General features: G+C 58.3%; 1 protein-coding gene and 1 long non-coding RNA gene across 3 annotated transcripts in view; one reads left to right on the top strand and one right to left on the bottom strand.

Moving 5' to 3' along the window:
* The window catches only part of SYT7 (synaptotagmin 7), a 61,203-nt gene extending 42,818 nt beyond the window's left edge, over positions 1–18,385 (bottom strand). For both annotated transcript variants that reach the window (XM_042958479.1, XM_042958480.1), the window contains exon 1: positions 18,272–18,385. In XM_042958479.1, the coding sequence (XP_042814413.1) occupies positions 18,272–18,302 (31 nt within the window). In that variant the 5' untranslated portion in view covers positions 18,303–18,385. The remainder of the gene's footprint in view (positions 1–18,271) is intronic.
* LOC102953448 lies at positions 1,063–11,681 on the top strand. Its single transcript, XR_446305.2, has 3 exons — positions 1,063–1,110; positions 10,077–10,304; positions 11,437–11,681. It is a non-coding gene; the product is annotated as an uncharacterized LOC102953448 (long non-coding RNA).
* Positions 18,386–22,834: the final 4,449 nt, after the last annotated feature.

The raw sequence follows: 22,834 nt of genomic DNA on the forward strand, positions 1-22,834 counted from the left end.
ACCAATGGCCTGGCCACAAGCAGATGTCCAGCCCACTCTGCCATCATGTGGCCTAGGTGTTCACGCACTTCCTCTGGCCTGCGATTCTCTCCCCTGCCCATTATTCGTCTACTCAAATTCCGTCTGTCCTTTTGTTTTAAAAAAATTTTTTTTAATGTTTATTTTTGAGAGAGAGAGAGAGAGACAGAGCGTGAGCAGGGGAGGGGCAGAGAGAGGGAGAGACACAGAATCCGAAGCAGGCTCCAGGCTCCGAGCTGTCAGCACAGAGCCCGACACAGGGCTCCAGTTCATGGACCATGAGATCGTGACCTGAGCTGAAGTCGGAGGCTTCACTGACCGAGCCATCCCCCCGCGTCTGTCCTGAGGCAGAGCAGCAGGACAGGGAATAGACCTGGAGGCAGATGACCTGGATTCAAGTCACACCTTTGCCCCTGAGCTCAGAGCCATTTTTGGGACCTCAGCTAAAGCCCATTTGGGGACCTCAGAGGTTCACCTTCAAGCGATGAGAACAGGACCTGCCTTCTCATGCTGGGGTCCCGTCGACATAAAATAACAGCTCACGTGAATTGGGCATGCACCTTTTGTGGCAGACAGGAAGCTTACACATGCCATCCCACGTCATCTCCACAACCTGGTACCATTGTTGGCCCCATGTCACAGAGGAAGAAACAGGTATGGAGAACTAAGGCAATGTGAGCCTGCTCTTCACCGCAGCTGCAGAGACTGCCCTCTGAGTGCAAGGGTGTGACAGCCTCCCACAAGGGGCTACGGCGTGACCTAGCCACACCTAACTTTTCTGCTTCCTTCAAGAAGGCTAACCTCTTTCACTCTTGAGGCTTTGTGGCACGAGCTCTTTGCTCTGCCTAGAATACCTTCCTTCCATCTTCTACCATTAATATCCCTAGACCAAGATGGTCTTCGTTCCCTCCCACATGCCTTTCTGCCTCCCCTATAACTATGACAATTCATCATTGTGGGTTAATAATTAGCACTTGGTCTCCACCCCACCCCCACCCCCAACTGGGAACACCTGGAGGGCTGAGACCCCCCCCACCCCCACCCCCACCACTCATCTCTGTAGCCTGAGGTTTGGTACCTGGGAGAGGCTGGGTAAGTAAGTGACAAACAAATGCATGAAGTTATTCAAGGCCCCAGGTAAGCCAGCCTCTTCCGGGAAGCCCTTCCTTATGGCCAGGGATTCACAGCAGTCTCGTCATTTTCCAAGCTTGAATTAACTGATCTTCTGTCCAATGCTCTTTCCTTGGGGGTTGGAGCCAATGGGGTAAGATCGTGTCTCCCCATCGCTTGGGGTCTCCCACAGCCCTCAGCCCAGGATATGACACAGGGAAGCTGCTGGACATGCTGAAATCTGTGCACACAGACTCTTTCCCCCACACTTTGCTTGCTCTTGCATTCTCGGCTGGTGACACGCACACTCTCCATATCCAGGCCTTCCGGCATTGTCCCCACACCCTCCCAACCTAGACTGCTTCCCTCTTTGGGGATCCCCAGATCCCAGGCCCTTGCTCTCCTGACCAAATACCTTTCATCACAGCACCGATGTGTGCTCAACACTGAATCATGTTTACAGTCTTTAGCACCCCTCTGGAGCTAAATACTCTCATGCTCGCCTCACAAAGAGAGAAACTGAGGCTCAGAAGGGTTAAATACTTGCCCAAGGGCACAGAGCAGCAGAGAGGTAAAGCCAGGGATGCACCTAGAGTCTGTAAACCTCAAACCCTACAGCTCGTTCTCTCTCTTGTTCCACCCGAGGGGAGCTGAGCCTTGAATCTAGTCACTCTGAGGACAGAGCCAAGAGAAGAAAGAAATTGAGTGAACACAAAATAAAAAAGCGGTCAGGGAGAGGAATTTCCCCCCAGAGTTTTACCAAAGAGAGCCCTGCCTGAGTTACTCCTCCTGGTGCTTCAGAGACTCACTTCACACACACCCTTCCCGGGGACCCTTTTTCCCTCCATTGGCCCAGCCCGCAGCCTTAGTAAAGCACCCTCATTAGAGAGAGGTTCAGTCCCCCTAAACGTCCCCAAACAGTCTGGGGGGTGGGCCCCTGGGGTTAGACACAGGTGGGCAGGAAACAGAGAAGGGTGGGGTAGCCCAGGACGTGCCCAGCCGGGTCTCTGATACTGCCTAGGGCGCAACCACTATTCCCGAGATAAAGCCGAGTGATGTTGGGGGTGGTTGGGGCTACATCTGCCAGCGCCTTCCTATCCTAATCCTGCCTCCTCCCACCTGATTCTGCACTACTTCCGACACATCATGCCCCGGCGCCTCCCTCCTATCCTTTGGTGGCTGCGTGATGACGTTAGAGGTGGAAAGCAGTGAAAACTGGAGTCACAGGTTTTCAAAGGAAGCACCCTTCCACGTGCCTACTGAGCAGATAGAGATGGGGGAAGGTGAGGGGGGGGGGGCATTTACAAGTGCAGAGCCTGCCATCCCTAGGGACATTTGGGCACGGGAAGGGGGGACATTTTCAGTACCTTTCCCACCTTCCTTTCCTCCTCCCGACCCAACACACACACACACACACACACACACAGTCAGAAGAAGGCAGAGTTGGGCAGAAAGCAACAGAAAACCAGTGAGCAAAATTCTGAACCTTAAACTGCCAGGCTCCGGGCTGCCTGTCATGCCAAATTTTCTGCCCTCTCTCTACTCTAAAGCTCCCCCTCCAGGCTACCCACCTTGGGAAAAAGAAAACAAGATGGGTAGGTAAAAGGAAGAAAGAAAAAGGAGGAGAAAGAGAGTCTGGCATTCATTTCCCAGGAAAGCTGGTCCTCCACCCTACCCCCATGCCCTCCGGACAGTCTCCCTGAGTGTCCTTCAGAAATCCAAGGAGACGCCCACAACCCCTCAGGCTTCACCTGGGGCCAGAGCAAGGCTGGTGAAAGAGGAGGCCCAAGGGGAATTGTTTTGGAAAGTTACAAGTAGCTGAAAATAGGGGCTTAGCACGAGCAAGCCTCCTCAACCTTGACTGTAATAAAAACAGATAATGCGTGAGTGAGCTAGGGAGAGAGCGCTGGCAGGGGCCGCAGAGGCCGGCTGGATGCAGACGGTTTAGAATTCAGAGGAGATGCCAAGTGAGTAAACAGCGAATGAAGGATTGTCCGGATGGGCCAGGAGCCATTCCAGCAAGAAATTGGACGGGGACATGTCAGGATCCACAAGCACTTTGACTCCTCATCAAGGGAGCAGGGCCTGGTGAGCTACAAAGGCCTCATCCATGCATTCTCTATGCCTTCTCTACCTTGGTTCTCTCTTCCAGCAGAGAACATGGCTTTGGTAATAATGTCTCCCATTTCTTCAGTGCAGAAGAGTTTACAAAGTGCTCCAGAGTTTACCTAGGGGGTCACATCTCTTGCCATATTTAGTGGTGATGGGGTATCTTCTGCCTGGTGACCCCTCCCCTCAGTCACCCCCACCTCCCACAATTCCTGGCTTATGGAAGCCTGGTGTATCTGGCTTCAGTCTTCAGCCTCAAAAGATGGGGAGGGGGAGAAAGACCATCTGCAGACTCCAGAGAGCTGCTGAGTCTGGAAGTCATCAGGGTCAAAGCCATTCAGGATGAACATGACCAGGTGCCAGCTCTGAGTTAGCCTAGAATCAGTCACCCTCCCCACCCACCCTGATCCCAAAGCCGAAGAGCCACCTGGGCAGCCGTGAAAATGATCATGTCCATCAGTGTAGCAGAAGCCCAACAAAGGAGGAGCTCAGGTGGAGGGCTTCTCCACCAGGAGTGTGGAGCAGGGGCAGGATCAGGGACGTGTGATGATTAAGTGCAGGCCCTGACCACTAGTTACTCCTATGAATAATGCATTGTTGTGCCTTGGCCTAAGTCAGCATCTTATTGTTATTAATAATACACGGCTGCAAAGAAGCTGAGGTTGGAATGGTGCGCTCTATTTTATTTGAGGATCTCAGAGCACTTAAGAGTTCCTCTCGCTGATGACTCAACTCCAGCTCCCCAAGTCTCAGCCTTCCTTACAGGCCAGGGCACCTGTCCTGCCCTGACACCCTTCCACCTGATGCTGGGAGCCATGAAAACCTCAGGGGCTAGGAATCTTCCATCCTGGGATTCAGATTCTTGATTGGGGTTTTGGTGGGGGAAAGAGCACACTTAATAGTTGCCAGCTCAAGGGTTCTTAAGGATAGAACCGAATGTGAAGCTGCTCCCGGGGATGTTTAGGAAGGAGGGAGAGATCTAGTGGAAATCCAGGTGGGGAGAAATGGTTGGAGAGAGACCATTGGGGCCCTGAATCCAGTTCTGCCACCCACTGTGTCGCTGTGGGTGTGTGGCCTTAGGCAACTAACTCAACTCTCTGGTCCTAAGTCTTCTCGTTAGAACATAGGGTGACTGAGATTCCCTCTGGGAGGTGCCATTCTGCCATATTCTGGGCTATCATTTGCACCACAAATATTAGGAAGGAGCCACGGAGTGCGCCGCCCTGGGGTCTGTCCACGGTGCTGAAGCAGGGGCGGGTCGCAGCACTCCTGTCCTTGGTGCTGAAACCCGTTTCTGTCCTTTGAATGCTCCCTCCTCCAGGCTGCCCTTTGCATTGCCCCTAACGAGCAGGATCCAAAGAACCGGAGCTGTTTCCAGGACTGCAGCATAGTGATTCCACTTTCCTCTGCCAATCGCTCCCGATCAGCCATGAGCTGAAGCCACGGAAGCGACCAGGCGACTTCAAGAGCTCCCTTTCCCCAGTGAGGTCCTCAGATACTGAGAACCCAGTTAGCAGTCCGACTCATGACCAAAAAAAAAAAAAAAAAAAAAAAAAAGGCCTCCCCGGTAAAGTAAATGCCATATCCCATTCCCTCAAGTGGGGCCCGCCGAACTGCCTCCTGGCGGCTGGTGCGGGTACTGCGCTTAGAGCAGAAACAGAATGTCCCCCGCGGTGGCACTGGGCGGGTGAAGGAGTGGCAGACAGTCCCCGTCGCCGTCCCCTCAGCCATTCCGGGAAAATATGGCGCTCGGTGCTTGCAGCGCTGCCTAATAACCTGCACGTTCCAGGCAGTCCGACCGCGTTTTGGCCGCCTTGGGGCACCATACTGCCTGGTTCATAGCAAAGACTCAACCCAGTGGTCAACCCGGACCAAGCTAAACTTCCTGCTCCCTCTTCCCAGAAGGGTGGGGTAGATCAGTTTAAACAAACACTTTTCCTCCCTGCAGTAGAGCCAAACCTACCAAAAGGAACACAAAGGGTTGTAATAGGCCTCCCTGAGGGCAAAGGCTCCCTACCTCACACCCACCCAGATGAGAAACTTGGCTAAAGCCTTTCTCTAGGAGAAAGTGGGAGTCAGGGAAGAAGGCCACAGCTTCACCCCACTCCTGTTCCCTACGCCACAGGTTGGGCCTCTTTGATAAGCAGATCTGCTTGGTGTTTCTAGGGACTGCTTTATTTTAGCCCCACTGGGTGTAGAAATTCCCCTCTTTCCAAAAACAAACAGCAAAACAAATAAAACCACCCTAAGACAATACCCCAAATCACAGCTTCTCTGGGTCCAGGTAGGGAGTAAAGATAACAGTCTTCAATTACAGTAGATACAGATAATATAATTTATTGAGCACTTACTATAGGCCAAGAACTGCTAAGAGCTCTGCAGACTTCATCATCTTTAAAACTACAACCCCTCCCCGGGAGGAAGCATGACGATCAGCATTCTACAGATGAGGAAAGTGGGGTCCAGAGAGGTGAGGTGACCACTCAGGGTGGTGCAGCTGGCGTGTGTTGAGACTGCCATAGAAAACCCCATTGTCTGCCCTTAATCTTTCAGCTCCGCAGGATCCACCTCGCCATCCTTCCATGTTCTGGAAGCCTCACTGCTCCACCCCTCCACATCCTCACATCTCCTATGAGGGCAGACTGGAGGAACACAGTAACGCATCACACTCCCACAGCACTTTACAGCCCGCGAAGTGCTTTCATAGCCATTGTCCGAATCAACCCTCATGATACCGAGGCGTTTTTCTGATTTTACAGGACAGAAAACTAAGGCACAAAGAAATAAGTGACTTGCCCTCAGTCACACAAGGAGTAGTGGAACCAAACTCAGATGACAATGGTGGTACTCCCAGCCCAGGGCTCTCTCCCTATTTCTGCAAGGCTGGGGTCCTGGGGGCAAGCCAGGGAAGGGATCCGGGGGCTTCCCGAGACCCTGACCTCGGCTGCTTCTCTCCTCCTGGTCCCCAGGGGCCATCAGTTGGCTCTGCTTTACATTGGAATCTCAGAGTCTCATTCTAAATGAAATTTTTTTTTCCAGGCAATTACTTCCTACTAATTAGGAGGCAAGGCTGCCAGTCCCTGGGCCCTGGGCTGACCCCCTTTCTGAACTCACAGGGGTGGGGGGTTATTGAGGTACTGAATAGCAGCACCAGCCACAGAAACTGCCTGGCTCAGCCCCATCAGCCCCATCATCTGAAGGAGGCTGGGAAACTTTTGAGGGCAGGGGAGATGGTGGAGGAGTAAGGAGCACCAAGGAACTGGAAGAATGGAGGCAGAGGTGGGGACACTGGGGAAGGAGGGACTGTGAAGTGGGAGAGAGCCAGGGGACAAGAAATGAAGGGGCCTAGACATGCCCCTGCAGAGTAAGAGAGAGACCTAGGCTCAGGAGCAGCAGGGGCAGCCAGGAAGATCGAGAGAAACAGGGACATTTCTTCCATGTTGTAGGAAGGAAAAAGGAGGAATCTCAGGAAACTGAGAGACAGAGGAGGGGGGAGAGATCTCCCCTCTGCAGAGGGAGAGGGAGGAAGGAGGCGCCCTGGAAAATGGTCAAAATTACTAAATTGGAGGAGGAAAGAGAGAAGGAGATACTGGGAGACTCCAGGAAGGAGAAGGAGAGAGGAAGGACAGGGAGGAAGGAGGAATTGCTGAAGGAAAGCCCGGGGGAGACAGGGAGGAGAGCGGGGGAGGACGGCTGGAGTGGCAGCTCCCAGGGCCCCAAGAAGGGCTCTCTCTAGTCATCGTCCTTGAGCCTCCCCAATGTCAGTGCCCAGCCAGTCGGGCCCACATGCCCTCCTACGCAGCCACAGGTGCGGGCTGGCATGATGGCAGGCCACCAGTCGGCTCAGGCCCCAGATGCTCCGCTCACTCAGGGAAGCCAGCCGACCTCTCTTCCTGTCAACCTGCCACCCCCTCCAGTGAGCTGAGCCAGGGACTCTCCTGGGTCACACAGCAACATGACCAGGAGGATCTGGGACTATGGGGTCCAGGCTTTCTAATTTACAGAAGGAAAAAGCCAGGACCCGAGAGGAAATGGTGCTTATCCAAGTTCATATACCAAGTGGGTGATGAGGCCAGATGTAGAGGGCTCAGGGGCTAAGTGTCAGTGGTGGGTCCTGTTCCTTTCTGGGCAAAACCAGTAACGGGAGGCAGAGACGGGTCTTGGCTGCTTGCAAACTGCCCCTGAGCAGTCTAAGCCCTGTGAAGTATGGAAGGGAGTAAGGGTAGTCAGAGGCTGAGAGAGAAGCAATTTGCCACCATTTTTTAGGAGTTTATTTATTTTGAGAGACTGAGCGAGTGAGCAAGCGAACACAAGCGGGGCGGGGGCAGAGAGGGAAAGAGAGAATCCCAAGCAGGCTCTGTGCTGTCAGCGTGAAGCCCGAACCGGGCTTAAACCATGAGATTATGACCTGGGCCGAAATCAAGAGTCAGCCACTTAACCGACGGAGCCAGCCGGGCGTCCCAGGAAGTCACCATCTATGGAGCACTGGGTGGGAGCATTCTGCATGGGTTATAATTGCAGCTAACATTACCGAGCATTTATTAGGCACGATGTTCCAGTCACTTAAAGCATTGCATGCAGGATCTCATTTTCTTCCCACAATAACCCCATAAAGTATGTATTACTGTTATTCCATTATAGGGAAGAAACTGAGACTCGGGAAGGCTGAGTAACTGGCCAAGTCCACAGGCTAATCAGAGGCATGTTTCTAAATCAGGCGTCTAACCACTGCCCTGAGGACCCATCCACCCTGGCATTATCTGAAGATGCTCAGATCCCCAAGTTCCCATGATCCAGCCCAGCCCTGGCAGAATCTAGGCCCCAGATGCCAATGTGGTTACAGTTCTGTGTTGTAGGGACTTCTTGTGGTCCAAAGCGGGGGCGGTCTCATGAAGTTAAATTTGAACAAGCCCCGTCCTAAGGCACTGGAGTCTGGGTTCTAACCCTGGCTCTGCCACTCACTTACTGTGTGACTTTGGGCAGGTCACTTGCCCTCTCTGGACTTGGTGCTCCCACCTGTGTCACTGAAGGGGAGAACCCGATAATAAGAGCTAGTATGTTCATGGTGCTGACTCGGTGACAGGCACAGTTCCAGCCAGTTTATATACATCAACTCATCATATCCTCCCAACAGCCCTCTGAAGTAGGTGCTGTTATCACCTCCACTCTACAGACGGAGAAATGAAGCACTGAAAGGTTAAGTGGCTTGCCCGAGGTCACACAGCCAACCAGTACATGGCAGAACTGGGATTTGAACCCCATTACTTACAATTTCTTTTAATTAATTAACGTATGCATTATCCACAACCTCCAACCCCCCAACGTGGGGCTTGAACTCACGACCCCAAGATCAAGAGCTGCGTGCTCTATCGAGCCACACGGGCACCCCATGAACCCCATTATTTCCCTGATGAGTCTCCCAGCTCCCGCCTAGGGCCCCAGAGAGGTCTTCCCATGTTCCTGTGCCCGGGCATACATGCCATCATGTTTCCACACGGGAAGCACACACACCCTCATGTGTCTGCCGGATGCAACACGCGTTTGCTGATGCCTCTCCACCTGCACCTGAGCTTTCGCCCAGTTTCTGTCTGGACTCGCTACGTCCGCCCGGTCGTACGTGTCCATGAGCTTTTTGGGACCTAGATCGGGCCAGCTCCAGCGGGCCCCCACGCGTGCACACACACGTGCCCCCCTTTCCGGGCACTGGCTGCCTCGTGGCGGTGGGGGCGGGGGGGCCTGTGCCAGGCTTTCGCACACAGCCACGTGGCAGTGACGCGGGCCGCCACGCCCCTTCTCCTCTGCCCCCCTCCAGTGCCTGGGTGGCTCGCACATCACACTGCACGCCTGCCAGCACCCCCATCCACGCTGCCCTCCTCACGCCTCTCCCCTAACAGAAGCAGGCACCTTCTCCAGGAAGGAAGCAGGCACAGGCCCAGCCTGGCTCCCACGGCCTAAAGATGCCAGCCAACTCAGGGGTGGAGAGGGAGAAAGAGCCATCGACCAGAGGCTCTGAAGGGCCTGGGTGCCACGGTTCCTGTCTGAGACTAAGCCCTCCCTTGGGTCTGAGGGCCGGAGCTCTCAAGACCCAGAAATGGGGTCAGGTGGGGGATGTAGGGCATCCTTGCCCATCACGTCTGACTCGGGCTCTCGAGCCGTGAGGGCTGCTCTGGCCAAGTTAGCATTGTTGCACCCCCCCAGCACCCCAGCCTGGTCCCTGCTCTCTCCTCCCCCTGCCCAAGCATCTCGGAGTTCTGGGTATTTTTAGGTCTCAGCTGACAGGCTGTGAAATCGCTTCCTTCGCACCTCCCCAACCAGGCGGGGGCTGGAGAGGGAGGAATGGGGCCGGTGGGGGGGGGGCCACACACAGCCGATTCATCAGGCTCCTCCAGGGCTGGCAGGTGCCAAGCAGCGAGTGAGGGGTTCCTCCCTTTCTCCTCAGAGCCTCCCCTTGACTGAGAGGAACATTCCACTGAGCCTGCCGAGAGGGAGAGGAGACAGGGTGGGAAGGGAGCTGCGCCCCACTCCAGGGACCTGAGAACAAAGGCTTTAGGGGATGCCACAAGCACTGAAGGAGGCACTGGGGACCCCTCTGTGTCCTAACACCAGTTCCCAGCACTCCCTTCCAAGTGATGGGTCGAGAGACGGGCTGGCTTGGATCCTAGTGGGATTAGGGGGGCACCGGGCAGTGCAGCCTGGTGGTCAAGACCCAGCCTTTGGAGTGAAGCTGACACCCCTGCTCTACTGAGTGACCTTGTGGGACACTTCAGGTCCCCGGTGGGACCTCTCTGGGCCTCAGCATCCTCATCTGGACAACAGTGGCAATGCTGTCTCCCTCGCAGGACTGCCGTGAAGAAGAAATGCAAGGCTGAACGTGGAGAACGAGGGGGTCTGTGGACCCGCCAGGCCCTGCTGGGAGATTCTGTCTCACCACCTTCCCCGACCTGCAGCCCCGCCCAACCACTCCTCTGGGCTGCCTTCCTCGCCGTGGCCCCCGAGGGATCATCCTGGCATCATGCTCTTCGGTGCCCATCTGACCCTCACCCCCAGGGAACAAGTCCCCAGCTAAGGTGGGTAGGCAGTGTAGACCATCCCCGCCTCCCTGCTTCCTGCTGTAGGGGGCACGTTACACATCTTGTGTGCACATGGACCCAAATACCAACACGCGTGTGCGACTCAGCGCCGGCTGTGAGGGCGTTTGCCCTGGGACGAGGCCCCAGGGAAGTGGGAAGGCGTACCCAAGTCCTGCTGTGAATGGGCCCCTGTGCCAGGGGCCGTGGGCACGGAGAGGGAGGTGCCTGCCTAGTTGCCGTGGAGATAGGTTGGCTCTGGTGGGGCTCTGGAGCTCAGGCCTGGCAGCGTGAGCTGTGCGGCTCTCCCGGGGCCTGGCCCAGAGGCCTGTGGTGTGGGGTACGGTTCACATCCAACCGCCAGGAGCATTTGCCATGTCCCCTGGGCCCTGGACTGGCCCACCTTGGCTCTACGTCCCTCTCTGGAAAGCTTTTTCTGATGCCCCAGATCCCTAGGGAAGTCCCCTGGCAGTGTCCATCTGCATCTGTTGTCACCTGGTGTCCCCTTGACGGCCCATTACCTGCCACGGGCTTTCCAAGGGTAGGGTCCCAGGCCAGCTGAACGCTGCAGACCTCCTGGTGTGGTGCCTCAGACTCAGCCCTGTGCAGGGGAGAGACCCAGGAGGGGCCGGGCAAAGGTGGGAACAGATATGTTAACCTGCGACTCTGGCTCCATATACCTGCCTGGCTCCAGGCCTCCTACCCTCCACACTGCTGCAGAGTTAAAAGTTCTTTAATAGAGATCTGCTCGAAAGTCGTCCATGGCTCTCCATTGCCCTAATTAGAAAAAAAAAAAAAAAATCCAGTTTTCCTATTTCAGAATGCCAGGACCTTCACAATCTGGCCCAACCTACCTTTCCCAAGCCTCAACTCCGGCTAGTGTCCCCTAACAGCTTCCCTTCTGGCCACGTCCAAGCACTCAGTGCTGCTTCAACTGAACGAGACCCCACTTCCGGGCCACTGCCTGTGCTGTCCCCCGCCACACCGAACGCCTCACCCCTACTGCTCACGTGGCAAGCTCTTAGCCTTTCTTCAAAACCCAAGGCCCCGGACTAAAGCTCATGCTCTTTGGGTCTGCTGGTGTTTGCTGGAACCCCAAGCCAACTTCTCACTGCAAGCTCCCCCTTTCCAGAGTCATCTGTGGATAGAAGAGCTAACACAGGTCATGTTCTTAGAACTGCACCTGGCCCGTAGTGATCACTCAACACATCTTTGCTGTTCTGAAGGTAGCTGACTGGCACTGCTTCAGTGGAACCCCCGCCCCCCGACTCCTCCTCCACCAGGGCTGAAGCAGGCATGTCCCCCCTGGAGCTTCCGGAACCCCCATCCCAGACATCAATCACTTGGTGCAGGATAATGACAAGATAACAGCTGTCATTGGCTGAGCGTTTACTATGTGCTGAGCTCTCTGCGAAAGATGTTTCCCGCCTTACCTAGCCTCACCCTCCAACCCTCTGGGAAATAAGAATCATCATCATACCCATTTAACAGAGAAAGAAACTGAAGCCAGAATAGTGGAGTAACGGGCTCCAGGGACAGCGCAGCAAGTGTCTCTGCCAGGATTCAGAGATAGCTGTTTGACCCCAGAGACCTCGCTTAAGCAAGCCACCCCCTGCTGCACGTGCACAGAGTGCCTAGCAAATACTAGGCACTCCTGCTGTTATTATCGTGCTATTGTTATTATCAAGGGAGGGCGCAGGACGTGCTGGGTGACCTGAGAGGGGCTTCCTTACGCTGGACCCCCTAAAAGCATGAAACCCCATACCTGGAGAAAGAAAGTGAGGGCTCAGAGGGGCCCTTGGGCTGCCAGGGACGGGGGTCAGGATGGCGAGGAGGTGTGCACGACCTGGGAAACCCGAGGGGGTACTGGATTGAGCAAAGGCTCAAGGGGGCTGTCGGGGGCCCAGGCGGAGCGAGGGGGAGAAGGCCTGCCGAGTGCTGGCTGAGCTGGCCACCGCTCTCTGGCCCCGCTGACACCACCCGTGGTAATGAGACGGATCCAATTTGTACCCAGGGCCCCGCCGGGAGCAGCTGCCGCGGCAGGGTTTGAAGTAATTTAATTGGACACATTAGCCACAGAGCTCTCTTCTCTGCTCCCCCCCATGCGGGGCCTCACGCAGGCACCCCTTGTGGTCTCCCATACCCCACACCACCCCATCCTGGCTGGGGGCAGGCTTCACACTTCATCAACCAGCACTGTGAGACCCCTACCTACTAGGGCTGACCCCCCCGCCCCCGCCCCCGCCCCCGCCCGGCGGCACACCTGCTCTCTCATTCCTGGGGCTCCTGAGGGTTCTGGAACCAGAGAGTTGGCTGGGCTCTCTGTAAGCCCCAAGGTCTCCCCTTTCTCTGATGCAAGTAGCAACTGTGGGAGCCCCCTGGGGCTGGGGCTCAGACCTCTCCCTCCTGTTTCCTCTGATGGATACAACAGGTCACCCCCCGTCCCCCCAAGCCTGCCCAAGAGCCGCCAGCTTCCTGCGGCTTCCAAGAAGGGCATCAAAGGAGCCAGGACCACTACCAAGATGGGGGTGGGGGCAGCCTCCTCTCAGGGCTCGGAAGGAGGGGCGCGTACACATGCAGAGAATCGGATGTAGTACACACAGGTGTGCGTGTGCGCACGTGCCCTTGGACAGACCCGCATGCTGTCGTGAAAATGCTCGTATCTGTACCCACCAAAGCTCCAATACCCCACACCGATGCACGTCGCACAGCCAGGTGACGCCCTCCCTGCTCCCAGGAGTTGGAAGCCTCAGACCCAGCAGGTGGAAGGGTGTGGCAGGGGGCAGGCGGGGCCCCTGGAGGGCACAGGCCCTGCCTGCCTGGGTATATATAGGGCCAAGGGAGGCGCCCTCCCCAGCGCTCTCCGTCACAACTCCCCGTGCACCTCAAGGCACCTAACTACAAATACACTCATTAGCTGCTGTTTACAGCCCGCCCGGCACTCAGACGAGCGAGCGCAGCTATTACCCAGTCCAGCTGGCACCCGCACCCGCACGTAGGTACACACGGCACAGTGCTTTCCCCCGCTGGCCCCGCCCTCGCTTTCCACCCGCGCTGTGGCCCCACACGTTCAATGACAAGAATACATCAATTCCCCAAACATCCCGGCTCCTGATCCAAGCGCCCGCCCAGCCCCACAGGGGATGCACCCCTTCCTAGGGGGCCCTCCAGGTGGGAGCTGTTACAGAGCCCCCCCAGAGCAGGCCCGACGACTGCCAGCCCACCTCCCAAACCAACGGGGTCCAGGATTCCAGGCGCACGCTCTGGGCACCATCCAGCCCCTTCCACAGGTCCCAAGCTGTCTGCCCACTCCGTTCCAACCCTTGGGGAATTCTGCTGGGTGAGACCAAAGCCATGCCCTCCAGACATGAGTTGGACGGGGGCCCAGCAAGGCTGCCCCCTACTGCCTGGACGGTCAGGCACCTCCGTGTCCGTGGAACTGGCACCACCGGCTGGGGTTCCCTTGCAAGGCAGGCGGGCACCCGGGCCGGACCTGGCACGGGCTGGCTCCGGCACCTGGCCAGACCAGTGACCGCCACGACAGAGAGAGCTGACCTCACCGGCCTCATGTGCCACCTGCTGGGTGCTGCCCACGGAGCAGAGCTGCCCACCCCCACCTGGGATGCACTGGTGCCTCTGAGGAGACGGTCCCAAAGACTCCCTTCCAGCCAAGAGTCCCTGGCTCAGGACTGGGCCTCCTGCCCCCCACGAGGCCCCCCTCACTGCTCCTCTCCCTGCTCACTCCCCTGGGGGAAGCAGTTATTGAAAACGGTCCATCAGATTCAATAAGGATTCAAAGTCCCTCAGAGAATAGAGAGTGGGCGGGCAGTGGGGGTGGGAGAAAAGGAGGGGTGCCACAGGGAAGGAACCGCCCACTCCTCCCCTGCCTTTCCCTCAAGGCCTCCTGCTGGGCTGGGCTGGGCTGGAGGGGGTGCGGAGGAGGACAGCCCTTCCCTGGTCCTCTATATTGCCTTCCGTGCACCTTGGGCCCAAGCTCGGGGTCGGCAAGGGGCAGGGCCCAGGTACCTAGGGCCTGACACCCACCTGTTCCCCTGCCTTCCAGCTGTCCCTCACCTGTCACCTGCTGGCCTGCGTGTTCCCATCCCAATCCAGCCTGCTGTAGCCTCTCTTCCCCAACTGGGAGGGGCTTTGTAACTATCTCCCTCCCCACCAGCCCCCAGTTTTTGAGTACCCAGCCCCGTTGGTCAAGCTATTCCCGCAGGGCCATCAGACAGCATGACCCAAGGCCCAGGAGGGTCCTGTCTCCATACTAACACACATTTTGGGGGCACTAGGCCCACAGAAGCCATCCCACTCACCCAGGGTTTCAGATCTGCCCAGCCCCAGGCCCCCACTCCCGGCCATGGCCTCTTGGGAGATCATTTGCTCTTTAGTCCTAGCCTGGGGCCCAAGCTTGACACACAAGCCAGGGCGGTCTGGGCCTGTGCAGATGGGGCCGTTGGGGGTGGGGGGGTGTGGTGTGGAGGGGTGGAGGGGTAGATAGGGGTGGGGCTAGAGTTTGACAGCAAAATGGTCAGAGTCAGGCCTCATCGGACCTTCCCATACCCCAACCCTGGTCCCTAATCCTGGTGGCCCTTTCAGCTATAACCCTAACTCCTGCCCCATGAATCACCCAATGGCCTCTGCCCTTAACTTGTGCCCAGTGGGTGGAGGGTTGGCCTGGACAATCTCACGGATCCTTCTGCCTTGAGAGAGGATACCCACCATGCCAAGGCCCACTGCCCCATGCGTTGTGTCCCCTACACTCCCTAAGAATGACCTTTGTGGCAGAGTTGCTGTGGAGGCCAGGGCCTACTAACAGGTGGGCCAGACAAGACTTGGAGTACTGCTACCCCCAGGGACAAGCTCGAAGGGCAGGCAGCCTCAGGATCGGACTTCTCTCCCAGCCCTGCTGCACTGGCCCAGACTTTCCCTCTCTGGCCTTGTGCGCTCACTCACTGCAAGGTCACCTCTCCCTCCCTTCCTCCCTCCCTGAAGCCGCCTGGCCTGCCCATTGCAACGCTGACCCCTGCAGGCCTGCTGAGGCCCTGCCCGGCCTGGGGCCTGGGTCCAAGGGACACAGGGAGGCCAGACCAGGCCAGCTTCGGGATGAACACAGGATGATGGTTGAGGGCAGGGAGAGGGCCACATGCCTTGGGGAGGGCACAGAGAGGGGACAGAGAGGAGGTTGCAGGCACGGCTGGGGGAGGGTGGACAGAGTTTGGAGCAGAAGCCCATGGGATGTGTGGGAAGGGGGCTGGTCTTCGTTCTTCACTGGGCTCTGGCTTTTTCCCACAGTCCCTTGCTTCTGCAGAGACAGATCCCAGAAGTGCCTGGGGCCCTGGGCCCAAGTAGGTAGGGAACTCCGGGAAGGGTCTCAGTGGCAGGGTGAATCCTGTGGAGACCAGAGTGAGTTGGCTAAGGGAGGGGGTACCTCGGGGACACTCTGGAACCAGCCTGGGAAGTGGGAGAACATAGGAGACTGAAAATTGTAAAAAGGTTGGGCCACAGGTGTTCCTGGGAGTGGGAAGAGGGGATCGGACAGACAAGGTACTGGCCCCTGGGACACCAGAAGGAGGGGCCTGAGTCACACAGGAATTAATTTGCATATCTCATTCCTACCAGGTGCCAGCCAAAGGGGAGGTGGGGGACAGAAATGGGGGACCCAGAGCCCTCCCTGGGGGAGCAGAGTCTGGAGGGGCCTGAGGGAAGCTGGGGGTAGAGGGGAGATGTAGTCTGGCAGGAGGTGTAGGGATTCTAGGAGGTGGGCAGGGATGCCAGGGGGTACAAAGGCTAGACTGATGACTCGGGCCCCTCAGAGAGCCCCAGGGGACCAGGATCATAGGCAGACTCTGCCCTCTCCAGCCCATTTCTGGCCCCATCAGACCAGCAGCCACACCAGAGAGGTGTGAACCTCAACCCAGCCTGTTTCCCAGTCAGTGCTATCCCCGCCCCAGGCACTGGAGGGTCCTGAACCTGCATCTGGGCACCACAGGTCTCCACCCCCGGGGGGAGGCCTGTTTGAGGAGGGGGAAGAGGGAGAGGCCTGGGGGCTGCCAGCGTGCTAGGGGCAGCGCTGGGATCCAGGCCCTTCGCCCAGAAGATGCCAAGCACGTCAAGTTGGCCTCCATGGAGGGGATAGAGGTACTTGGGGAGTGGTGATGTCATGGTGCCCAGGCGTGGGTGGAAAGAGGGAGGAGGGAGAGGGGATGAGGGCACAGACCCAGGCCATTGGGTTCCTCCCAGGAAAGGGGAGGCCGCCAGCATGGCAGAGTGAGGGGGAAGGGAGTGTCTTCACTGTACCCACTCCTTCCATTCTCATACCCTAGAGCTGGCCTCTGAACTAAGCTACTGGTTCCTTTGAGGGTGATCCAGGCAAGAGAATGCCTCTGCCCTTGGTCCAAGCGCTGGAAGCTGGCAGCCTCTTGGGGGAAGATGCCAGGGTCGGTGACCTGGGTTCAGACAGATGAAGGGAAGGGTCTCCAAAGGCCATGTCCCTTCAGCCATCACCTCGAGGACACTCATAGATGGGCATGAGGTTCCAGAGAGGGAGACTGAGTCTCTCTCACCCTTACACCCAAGTGCTGAGTGAGTGCAATGCCTGGCACCCAGTAGGTCCTGCTCAGAGGACTCACTGGGCTGCAGTGATCTGATGGTGGTGAGAGCCTGAGTCCTCAGGAGGCAGGGACAGGCTGAGGCTGCCCCTAGAGGGAGAACAAATGTGGGGCTGGGACAAGAGTGGACAAAGCTAGTGTCCACCGGGCTGCCTTCAAAAGCCTTGGGGCTCTGGGCCCCTTCTGCAGAGGGCCTTAGAGCTGTCCCTTCCCCCAGGACCCCCAACTCTGGGAGGTCAGCACAGTAAGCCTGGAGGCTCCTCATTTGGGAGCAAGTCCTCGGGCTCGGGTGTCTGGCTTTTAGCATCACAGAGAAACCCAGAAGCAGAGACCCCCCCCCCCCCCCCGCCGCCGCCGCCACTGCCTCCCGCTGCCAGAGCTGGCAGACTGGTGGGGTGCTGGGTCTGGGGTGGGGCACCCCAGGTGGGCGCTGAGACAGCCTGGGCAGGAGCTGCAGGGGACCTGCCTACAGGTGGGCACCGTGTGAGGAGGCGTCAGGAGCCAAGGAGGAAACGGCAGAGCAATTTCCCCAGGAAGGAGGAAAGATTCCTCGGCTTGGCTTTGAGGATGCCAAGCAGACGTGGGCTCCCGGGCCACTCCCCGGGCTCCCTCGGGAGAAAGGCAAAGGAGCCGGCCTCTCTCCCTCCCTCCCCCGACAGGACCGGAGTGAGTTTGGGGTTCTTTGCTTACCCCCCCCCCCAAGCTCTGGAGCACATTCCCCTGGCACCCCCAATCTCACCAATCTCTGCTCTCTTTCCCTTCAGGTACTCCTATCTCCTTCCTCCACGCTCCTGCGGTTCCCCACCCTCCCTCTCCGAAGCCCCCCTCCCCTGTTGCTGCACCAGATTCCCACTTGCCCCCTGGCACCCTCTCAATTCACAGTTGGCACCGCCGATGTCAGTCTGCTCCTCGGTGCCCACAACCTTGGCCCAAAGCTGCCTGGGATCCTCCTCCTGGGGTCCCCCAGCCCCGGCACCCGGGGGGCACTGGTGCTGGGGACCCGGGGGTGCCTCTTGAGGGTACTGCCCGGTTCCCGCGGGGGCAGTGGCTCCTCGCTCCGCCACACACGTTGTCCTTGGGCTGCTGGGGGGTGAGGGGGGGGGGAGGTCCTTGTGGGGACACTGCGAAGCCGGCACCGGGCATCAAGCGTGGCAGCGCCCGGACTGCGGGGGCCGGGGTCCGAGCCGCTGCAGCTCAAGCCCGCGCCCCCGGGGCTGGGATGACCCCGTGGAGGGGGGTGGGGGGGAGGGAGTCTGTGCGGCTCCCGGGCCGGGGCTCCGAGACGGCGCCCGGCGCTGCCGCCGTCCTGCCTGCCGGTGCGGGGCGCCCCAGCCCGCGCGGGGCCGCGCTTACCTGGGCTGGCCGCCTCCGGGTCCCGGTACATGGTCCCCTCGTCGCCGGCTCCCTCCGGGCTCCTCAGAGCCTCCCGCGGCCGCGCGCTGCTCCGCCGCCGCTGCAGGGCATGGGGCCGGGCGACCCCCGGGGGCGGGTCCGAGGGCGGGGGCCTCGCGGGCTGCACCGAGCCGCGGAGCCGGGGAGCGGGGGCCGCCCGCCAGCCCTCCCGCCCGCCCGCCGAGCACGCTGCCGCCGCCGCCGCCGCCGCCGCCGCCGCCGAGCCGAGCCTCCTCCCTCCGGCCTGCGCGCCGCGTGTGCGCGCCGGAGCGTGTGTGAGTGTGTACGAGGCCGTGTGTATGTGTGTGTGTGAGCGCGTGTGTGAGCGCGCCCCGGGCACCGCCGGCGCCGCCCGCCCGCTGCCGAGCGCCGCTGCCACCGCCACCGCTGCCGCCTGCGCCCGCTGCTGCCCGCTGCCGGCCGCGCCGCCGCACTGCAGCCCGCGCCCGCCGCCGCCCGGAGCCGCCCCGAGGGCACCAAGGCCGCCCCGCGCGCCCCGCCCGCGGCCCCCGCGGGGAGGGCGCGGAGCCCTCGGGTGGGTCCTGCGAGCTTGCGGGACCCGCCGCACTGGCGCGACCAGCCCGGCCGGCGCGCCCCCGAAGGCAGCGGCTTCGAATCCGGCAGGGCGGGGGAGCCGGCCGCCTCCTCCGAGGTGCCCTTTGACTCCGTTCCAAAAGGCGTGGAAACCCACTCCGGGTTTTCCGCTTGGTGGCGGCTCGAGGGCGTCAGCTCGGGACTCGACACCGCGGCGGTCCCGGGAAGCCGGGCTGGTGTGCGCGAAAACCAGGAGTGGATTTCTTTTTTTTTTTTTTTTAGATCTGAGCCTGGGTCCGCCACGCTGGCCATCCCCTGAATTTGAACACAGTTGGGGCAGGAAGGACCAGAATCGCCACCCCCACTGGCAGACTGGACCTAGTGACCCTCTTCACTCAACCTAGCCGCAAAAAAAGAAGAAAACAGACATTTCAGCCGTCCATCCATCCCTCTCCTGTGCTGCTCCTTCACTTGGTCCCCTTTCCCTTTCCTGGATCCCAGCACTTCAAGGCAAGAAAGAATTCCCTCCTTCCAACCCTGGGGGCTCTCTTGGCTCTCTCAGCTCCTCTGTCAGTTCAGCCCAGTGGGAATCAGGTGAACTCTAGAATGGCAAGTGTTTGATTCCGGGGCAGAGAGGAGAAGGGGCCCTTCTCCCCCAAAGTTTCAAAGCCTGGAACTGAACTCTGGGTGGTTTCAGGTACAGAGACCTCCCTGCACATGCATACACACCTAATCAACCACACCACCGCCTCCCCCCTACACACACATGCACAGCCACACAAACACAGGAGATACAGACATTGAAGCATTGCACAGTAAGGGGCCCGCCCCTACCCTAAACTGAAGGGGTTAGGCAGGAGGGCAAACCATCCCCCCTTCCCCCTGGCCCAGCTGCAGCATCCTGCCCTCCTTTCCACTGTGAATGAAATTCAAAGGTGAGCTAAAATCAAGATTCCTCATCCCACCCGGACAAATGCACTTAACTGACTTTATACTGCACAGCTCACAACTAGCCACACCTCCACCTTCCCAGAGCACAAGTAGGCAGCCAGCACCCACAGGGCCAAACCTGTCTCCATCTCCCCCAGTACTCTCTCGAACACACACACACACACACACACACACACACCCTGTACCCTTGAACTTGTATGGAGCCTATTATACACACATGCACTCACCTCCACCCACAGCTTTTCCGTTTAGAAACAGATAAGGAAATTCCCCCAAGCAAACCTCCATGAAGAGTGTTCCGGTGGAGAACAGATTTCCTTGGATTGAATGTTCTAATTAAAAATGGAAGGGGGAAAAAAAAAAAGGCATCCGAAGATCTTAGCCCATAATTAGTCCCTGGCCAGAAATCTCAGCCCTCGTCCCCTGCTCAAGGGCCATTATGTTTCATATACACTGCAGCCGTCCTTACCCACATGCAGCCAAGAATCCGGGATATAGCCACACACTCCTTTTTGGCAAATCCCAGAAAGCCAAGCCAACAGGCTGGGACTCCGGGGTCTCCAGTCTTGACTTGTTCCTGCTCCCCCACCCCCCTCCTACAGGTGCCCCTCTCGGCGCTCTAGCTGGTAAAGACCAAATAGTCCACTTCTTCCCACCCCTGCCTCATGTCGTCAACGGGCACCACATAGCAAGGTTCCTGCCCAGGAATCTGCCCACCTATCGACCTGAGAGTCCAGATGGCGACAGCAGAATTCATCACTGCAACTCCACAGATCTTTGTAAGCATTTAGAATCATGGAGCTTTTCAGAGTTGGCGGGGACGGAACCTCTGAGAGGCCACCACTCCGGCGACAGATGGTGGAGACAGAGTCTCTATAGGGGGAAAGAACCGGCCAGGCGGCCAAGGGCCCAGAGCTAGCAGCCCAGGGAGCTGGCAGGAAAACCGAGAGGAGACCCTTGGTGCTGGCTCCAGCCTTTTGCCAACCACTATGAGATTCACCAGCAGGCCTAGTGTTTGCTCCCATCTGAGAGCTTACAGTCTGTCCCTTTCGAACATAAAAATCCCAGTCTCATTCGCTCCCGGGAGGTATTAGACAGCCACTGTTCCAGAACGTCAGAGATGGACAGTCCCTCAGACATACTGGATAAATCCCATGAGATACGGCGGTGGAAACCGAGGCTCTGGGACATTGGGAATCTCAGCGGGGTTGTATTTCCTGCCTGCATCACTGACACAGGGAAAGCTCTGGAGACACCCTTTCTCTGGGCCTCATTCGCTCTGTCTAGGGCATGCAGAATCACGGGGAAGAGAAAGAATACAGACTTATGTGGCCCTGCTATTCATAGCTGTGTGGCCGGAGGCAGACTACCTGTCGCCACTCACTGGTCCTCAGTTTCCTCATCCACACAGCGGAGAGAAAAACACCACCTATACCCTTCAGTTGTCACAAAGATGAAATGGTACCCGGAAGGCACTTAAAATGACACTCGGAACATAGAAACTTATTCTTGATAGATATTGAACACACTCCTCAGTGCCATGTTTTGCCTGTCAAGGAAGTTCCTCCAGATGTCTGACCTCGAACCGTTCTGCTGCATTTGAAGGCTGCTCTCTCCTGCTGGAGCGTGAATCAGAGCCAAGCCAACTGTGAGTCCCTGTTTCCTGAGCACTCACAGAGGACTGGGCACAGGCAGGAAATGAAGTGTGCGGCGTGAGCGGGCCCTGTGAGAAAAGAGATCAGAGGGTGGGAATCAGCCCTCTTCTGCCCTCAGGTCAGGTCCCTCAAAGGTGAGGGCCCGGGCCTCTGGTTTTCTGCCTCTCCCCTACCCCTTCCCCCCAGTAGAGGGGGGCCCAGAGACAGCCTCCCGTTCTGTGACGCTGTGCTGTGCGGCTTCTTTGTCCCCGGGTTCCGTGACGTGGCAGGAAATGCTTGCAGCCCCTGGTTCCCCCAAGGAATGCCACACTGAGTACAGTGGGCCCCTCAGGCCTATTTCCGATCTGGTGTGGTCATTAGGGCCCAGATGTCCCGGGTCGACCTCGGCTTCAGCTTCCGGAGCAGCACGAGCTGGGAGGGACGTTCTGTCCCTCAGGAGCAGAGACCAGGCCCACACCCTCCTCAACAGGGCCCCCGAGGCCGCCCGGCTCTGTTGCTAGGCCGCGGCTGGAGGCAGGGCGCCTGGGTTCCCCTCAGGTCTCTCTACCTGACACTGTCTCCGCTGCCGCTGTCTCCCCACAGCTCCTGTCCCCCCTACCCTACCCCCTGCGCCACGGGCTGAATTATTAATAAAAATGCTGAGGAAGCTGTTTGTACAGCTCCCATGACAGAACAAACACACCTCTCTCCTTACCACCAGCCGTGTGGCGAGAGGCTCGGGCTGGGCATTTGCCTGATTCAGGACGGACGGGCTGAGACCAGAGCCAGAGGGCAGCTTTGAAGGGCAGCAAGCAGAGCCCGCTGATGTGAGACAGCAGCAGCGAGGACGAGCTCTTCGGCCCTGTCCCTGCTGCGTCTCCCCCTCCCTCCTCCGCCGAGGGCAAGAGTCTGGAGAAGGCAGAAGCGTGAAATGCACAGACATCACCTTCCCCGGGAAGGACCTGGCCACAGAGTCCTAGAAGGCAGCCCTGGCCATTTCTACGGCCACCTCGTCCCAATGGAGACTGAATCGATGCTCGCTGAGCAGTCGCCTCTTGTCCCCAGACCCGGGGAACCACGGAATCTCGGACGCTTAGCCAAGGCTGTGTCCCACGTGTCACGCTTCTGCCGGCCTCTGCTATGGAGGCATCCACCATCCAGGGAAGCATTCCAGACTTCAACTCTGGACTTGCCTCTGCCACCATCTGGGTGTTTGGCTTTGGCCAGTGACTCGACCACTCTGGGCCTCAATTTTCTCATCCATAAAACGGGGCTATAAATGCACCACATGGGTATGGAGAATATACTGGGGAGATAGGAAGGCAAGGGGCTGGGTGTCTTTCTTGGCTCCCTTGCAGCAAGGCACCTGACACCTCCCAGGCACCGAGGACTCTGCCCCAAGCTG

The sequence above is a fragment of the Panthera tigris genome, chromosome D1, assembly GCF_018350195.1.
Source record: "Panthera tigris isolate Pti1 chromosome D1, P.tigris_Pti1_mat1.1, whole genome shotgun sequence".
In the NCBI taxonomy this organism is placed as follows: Eukaryota; Metazoa; Chordata; class Mammalia; order Carnivora; family Felidae; genus Panthera; species Panthera tigris.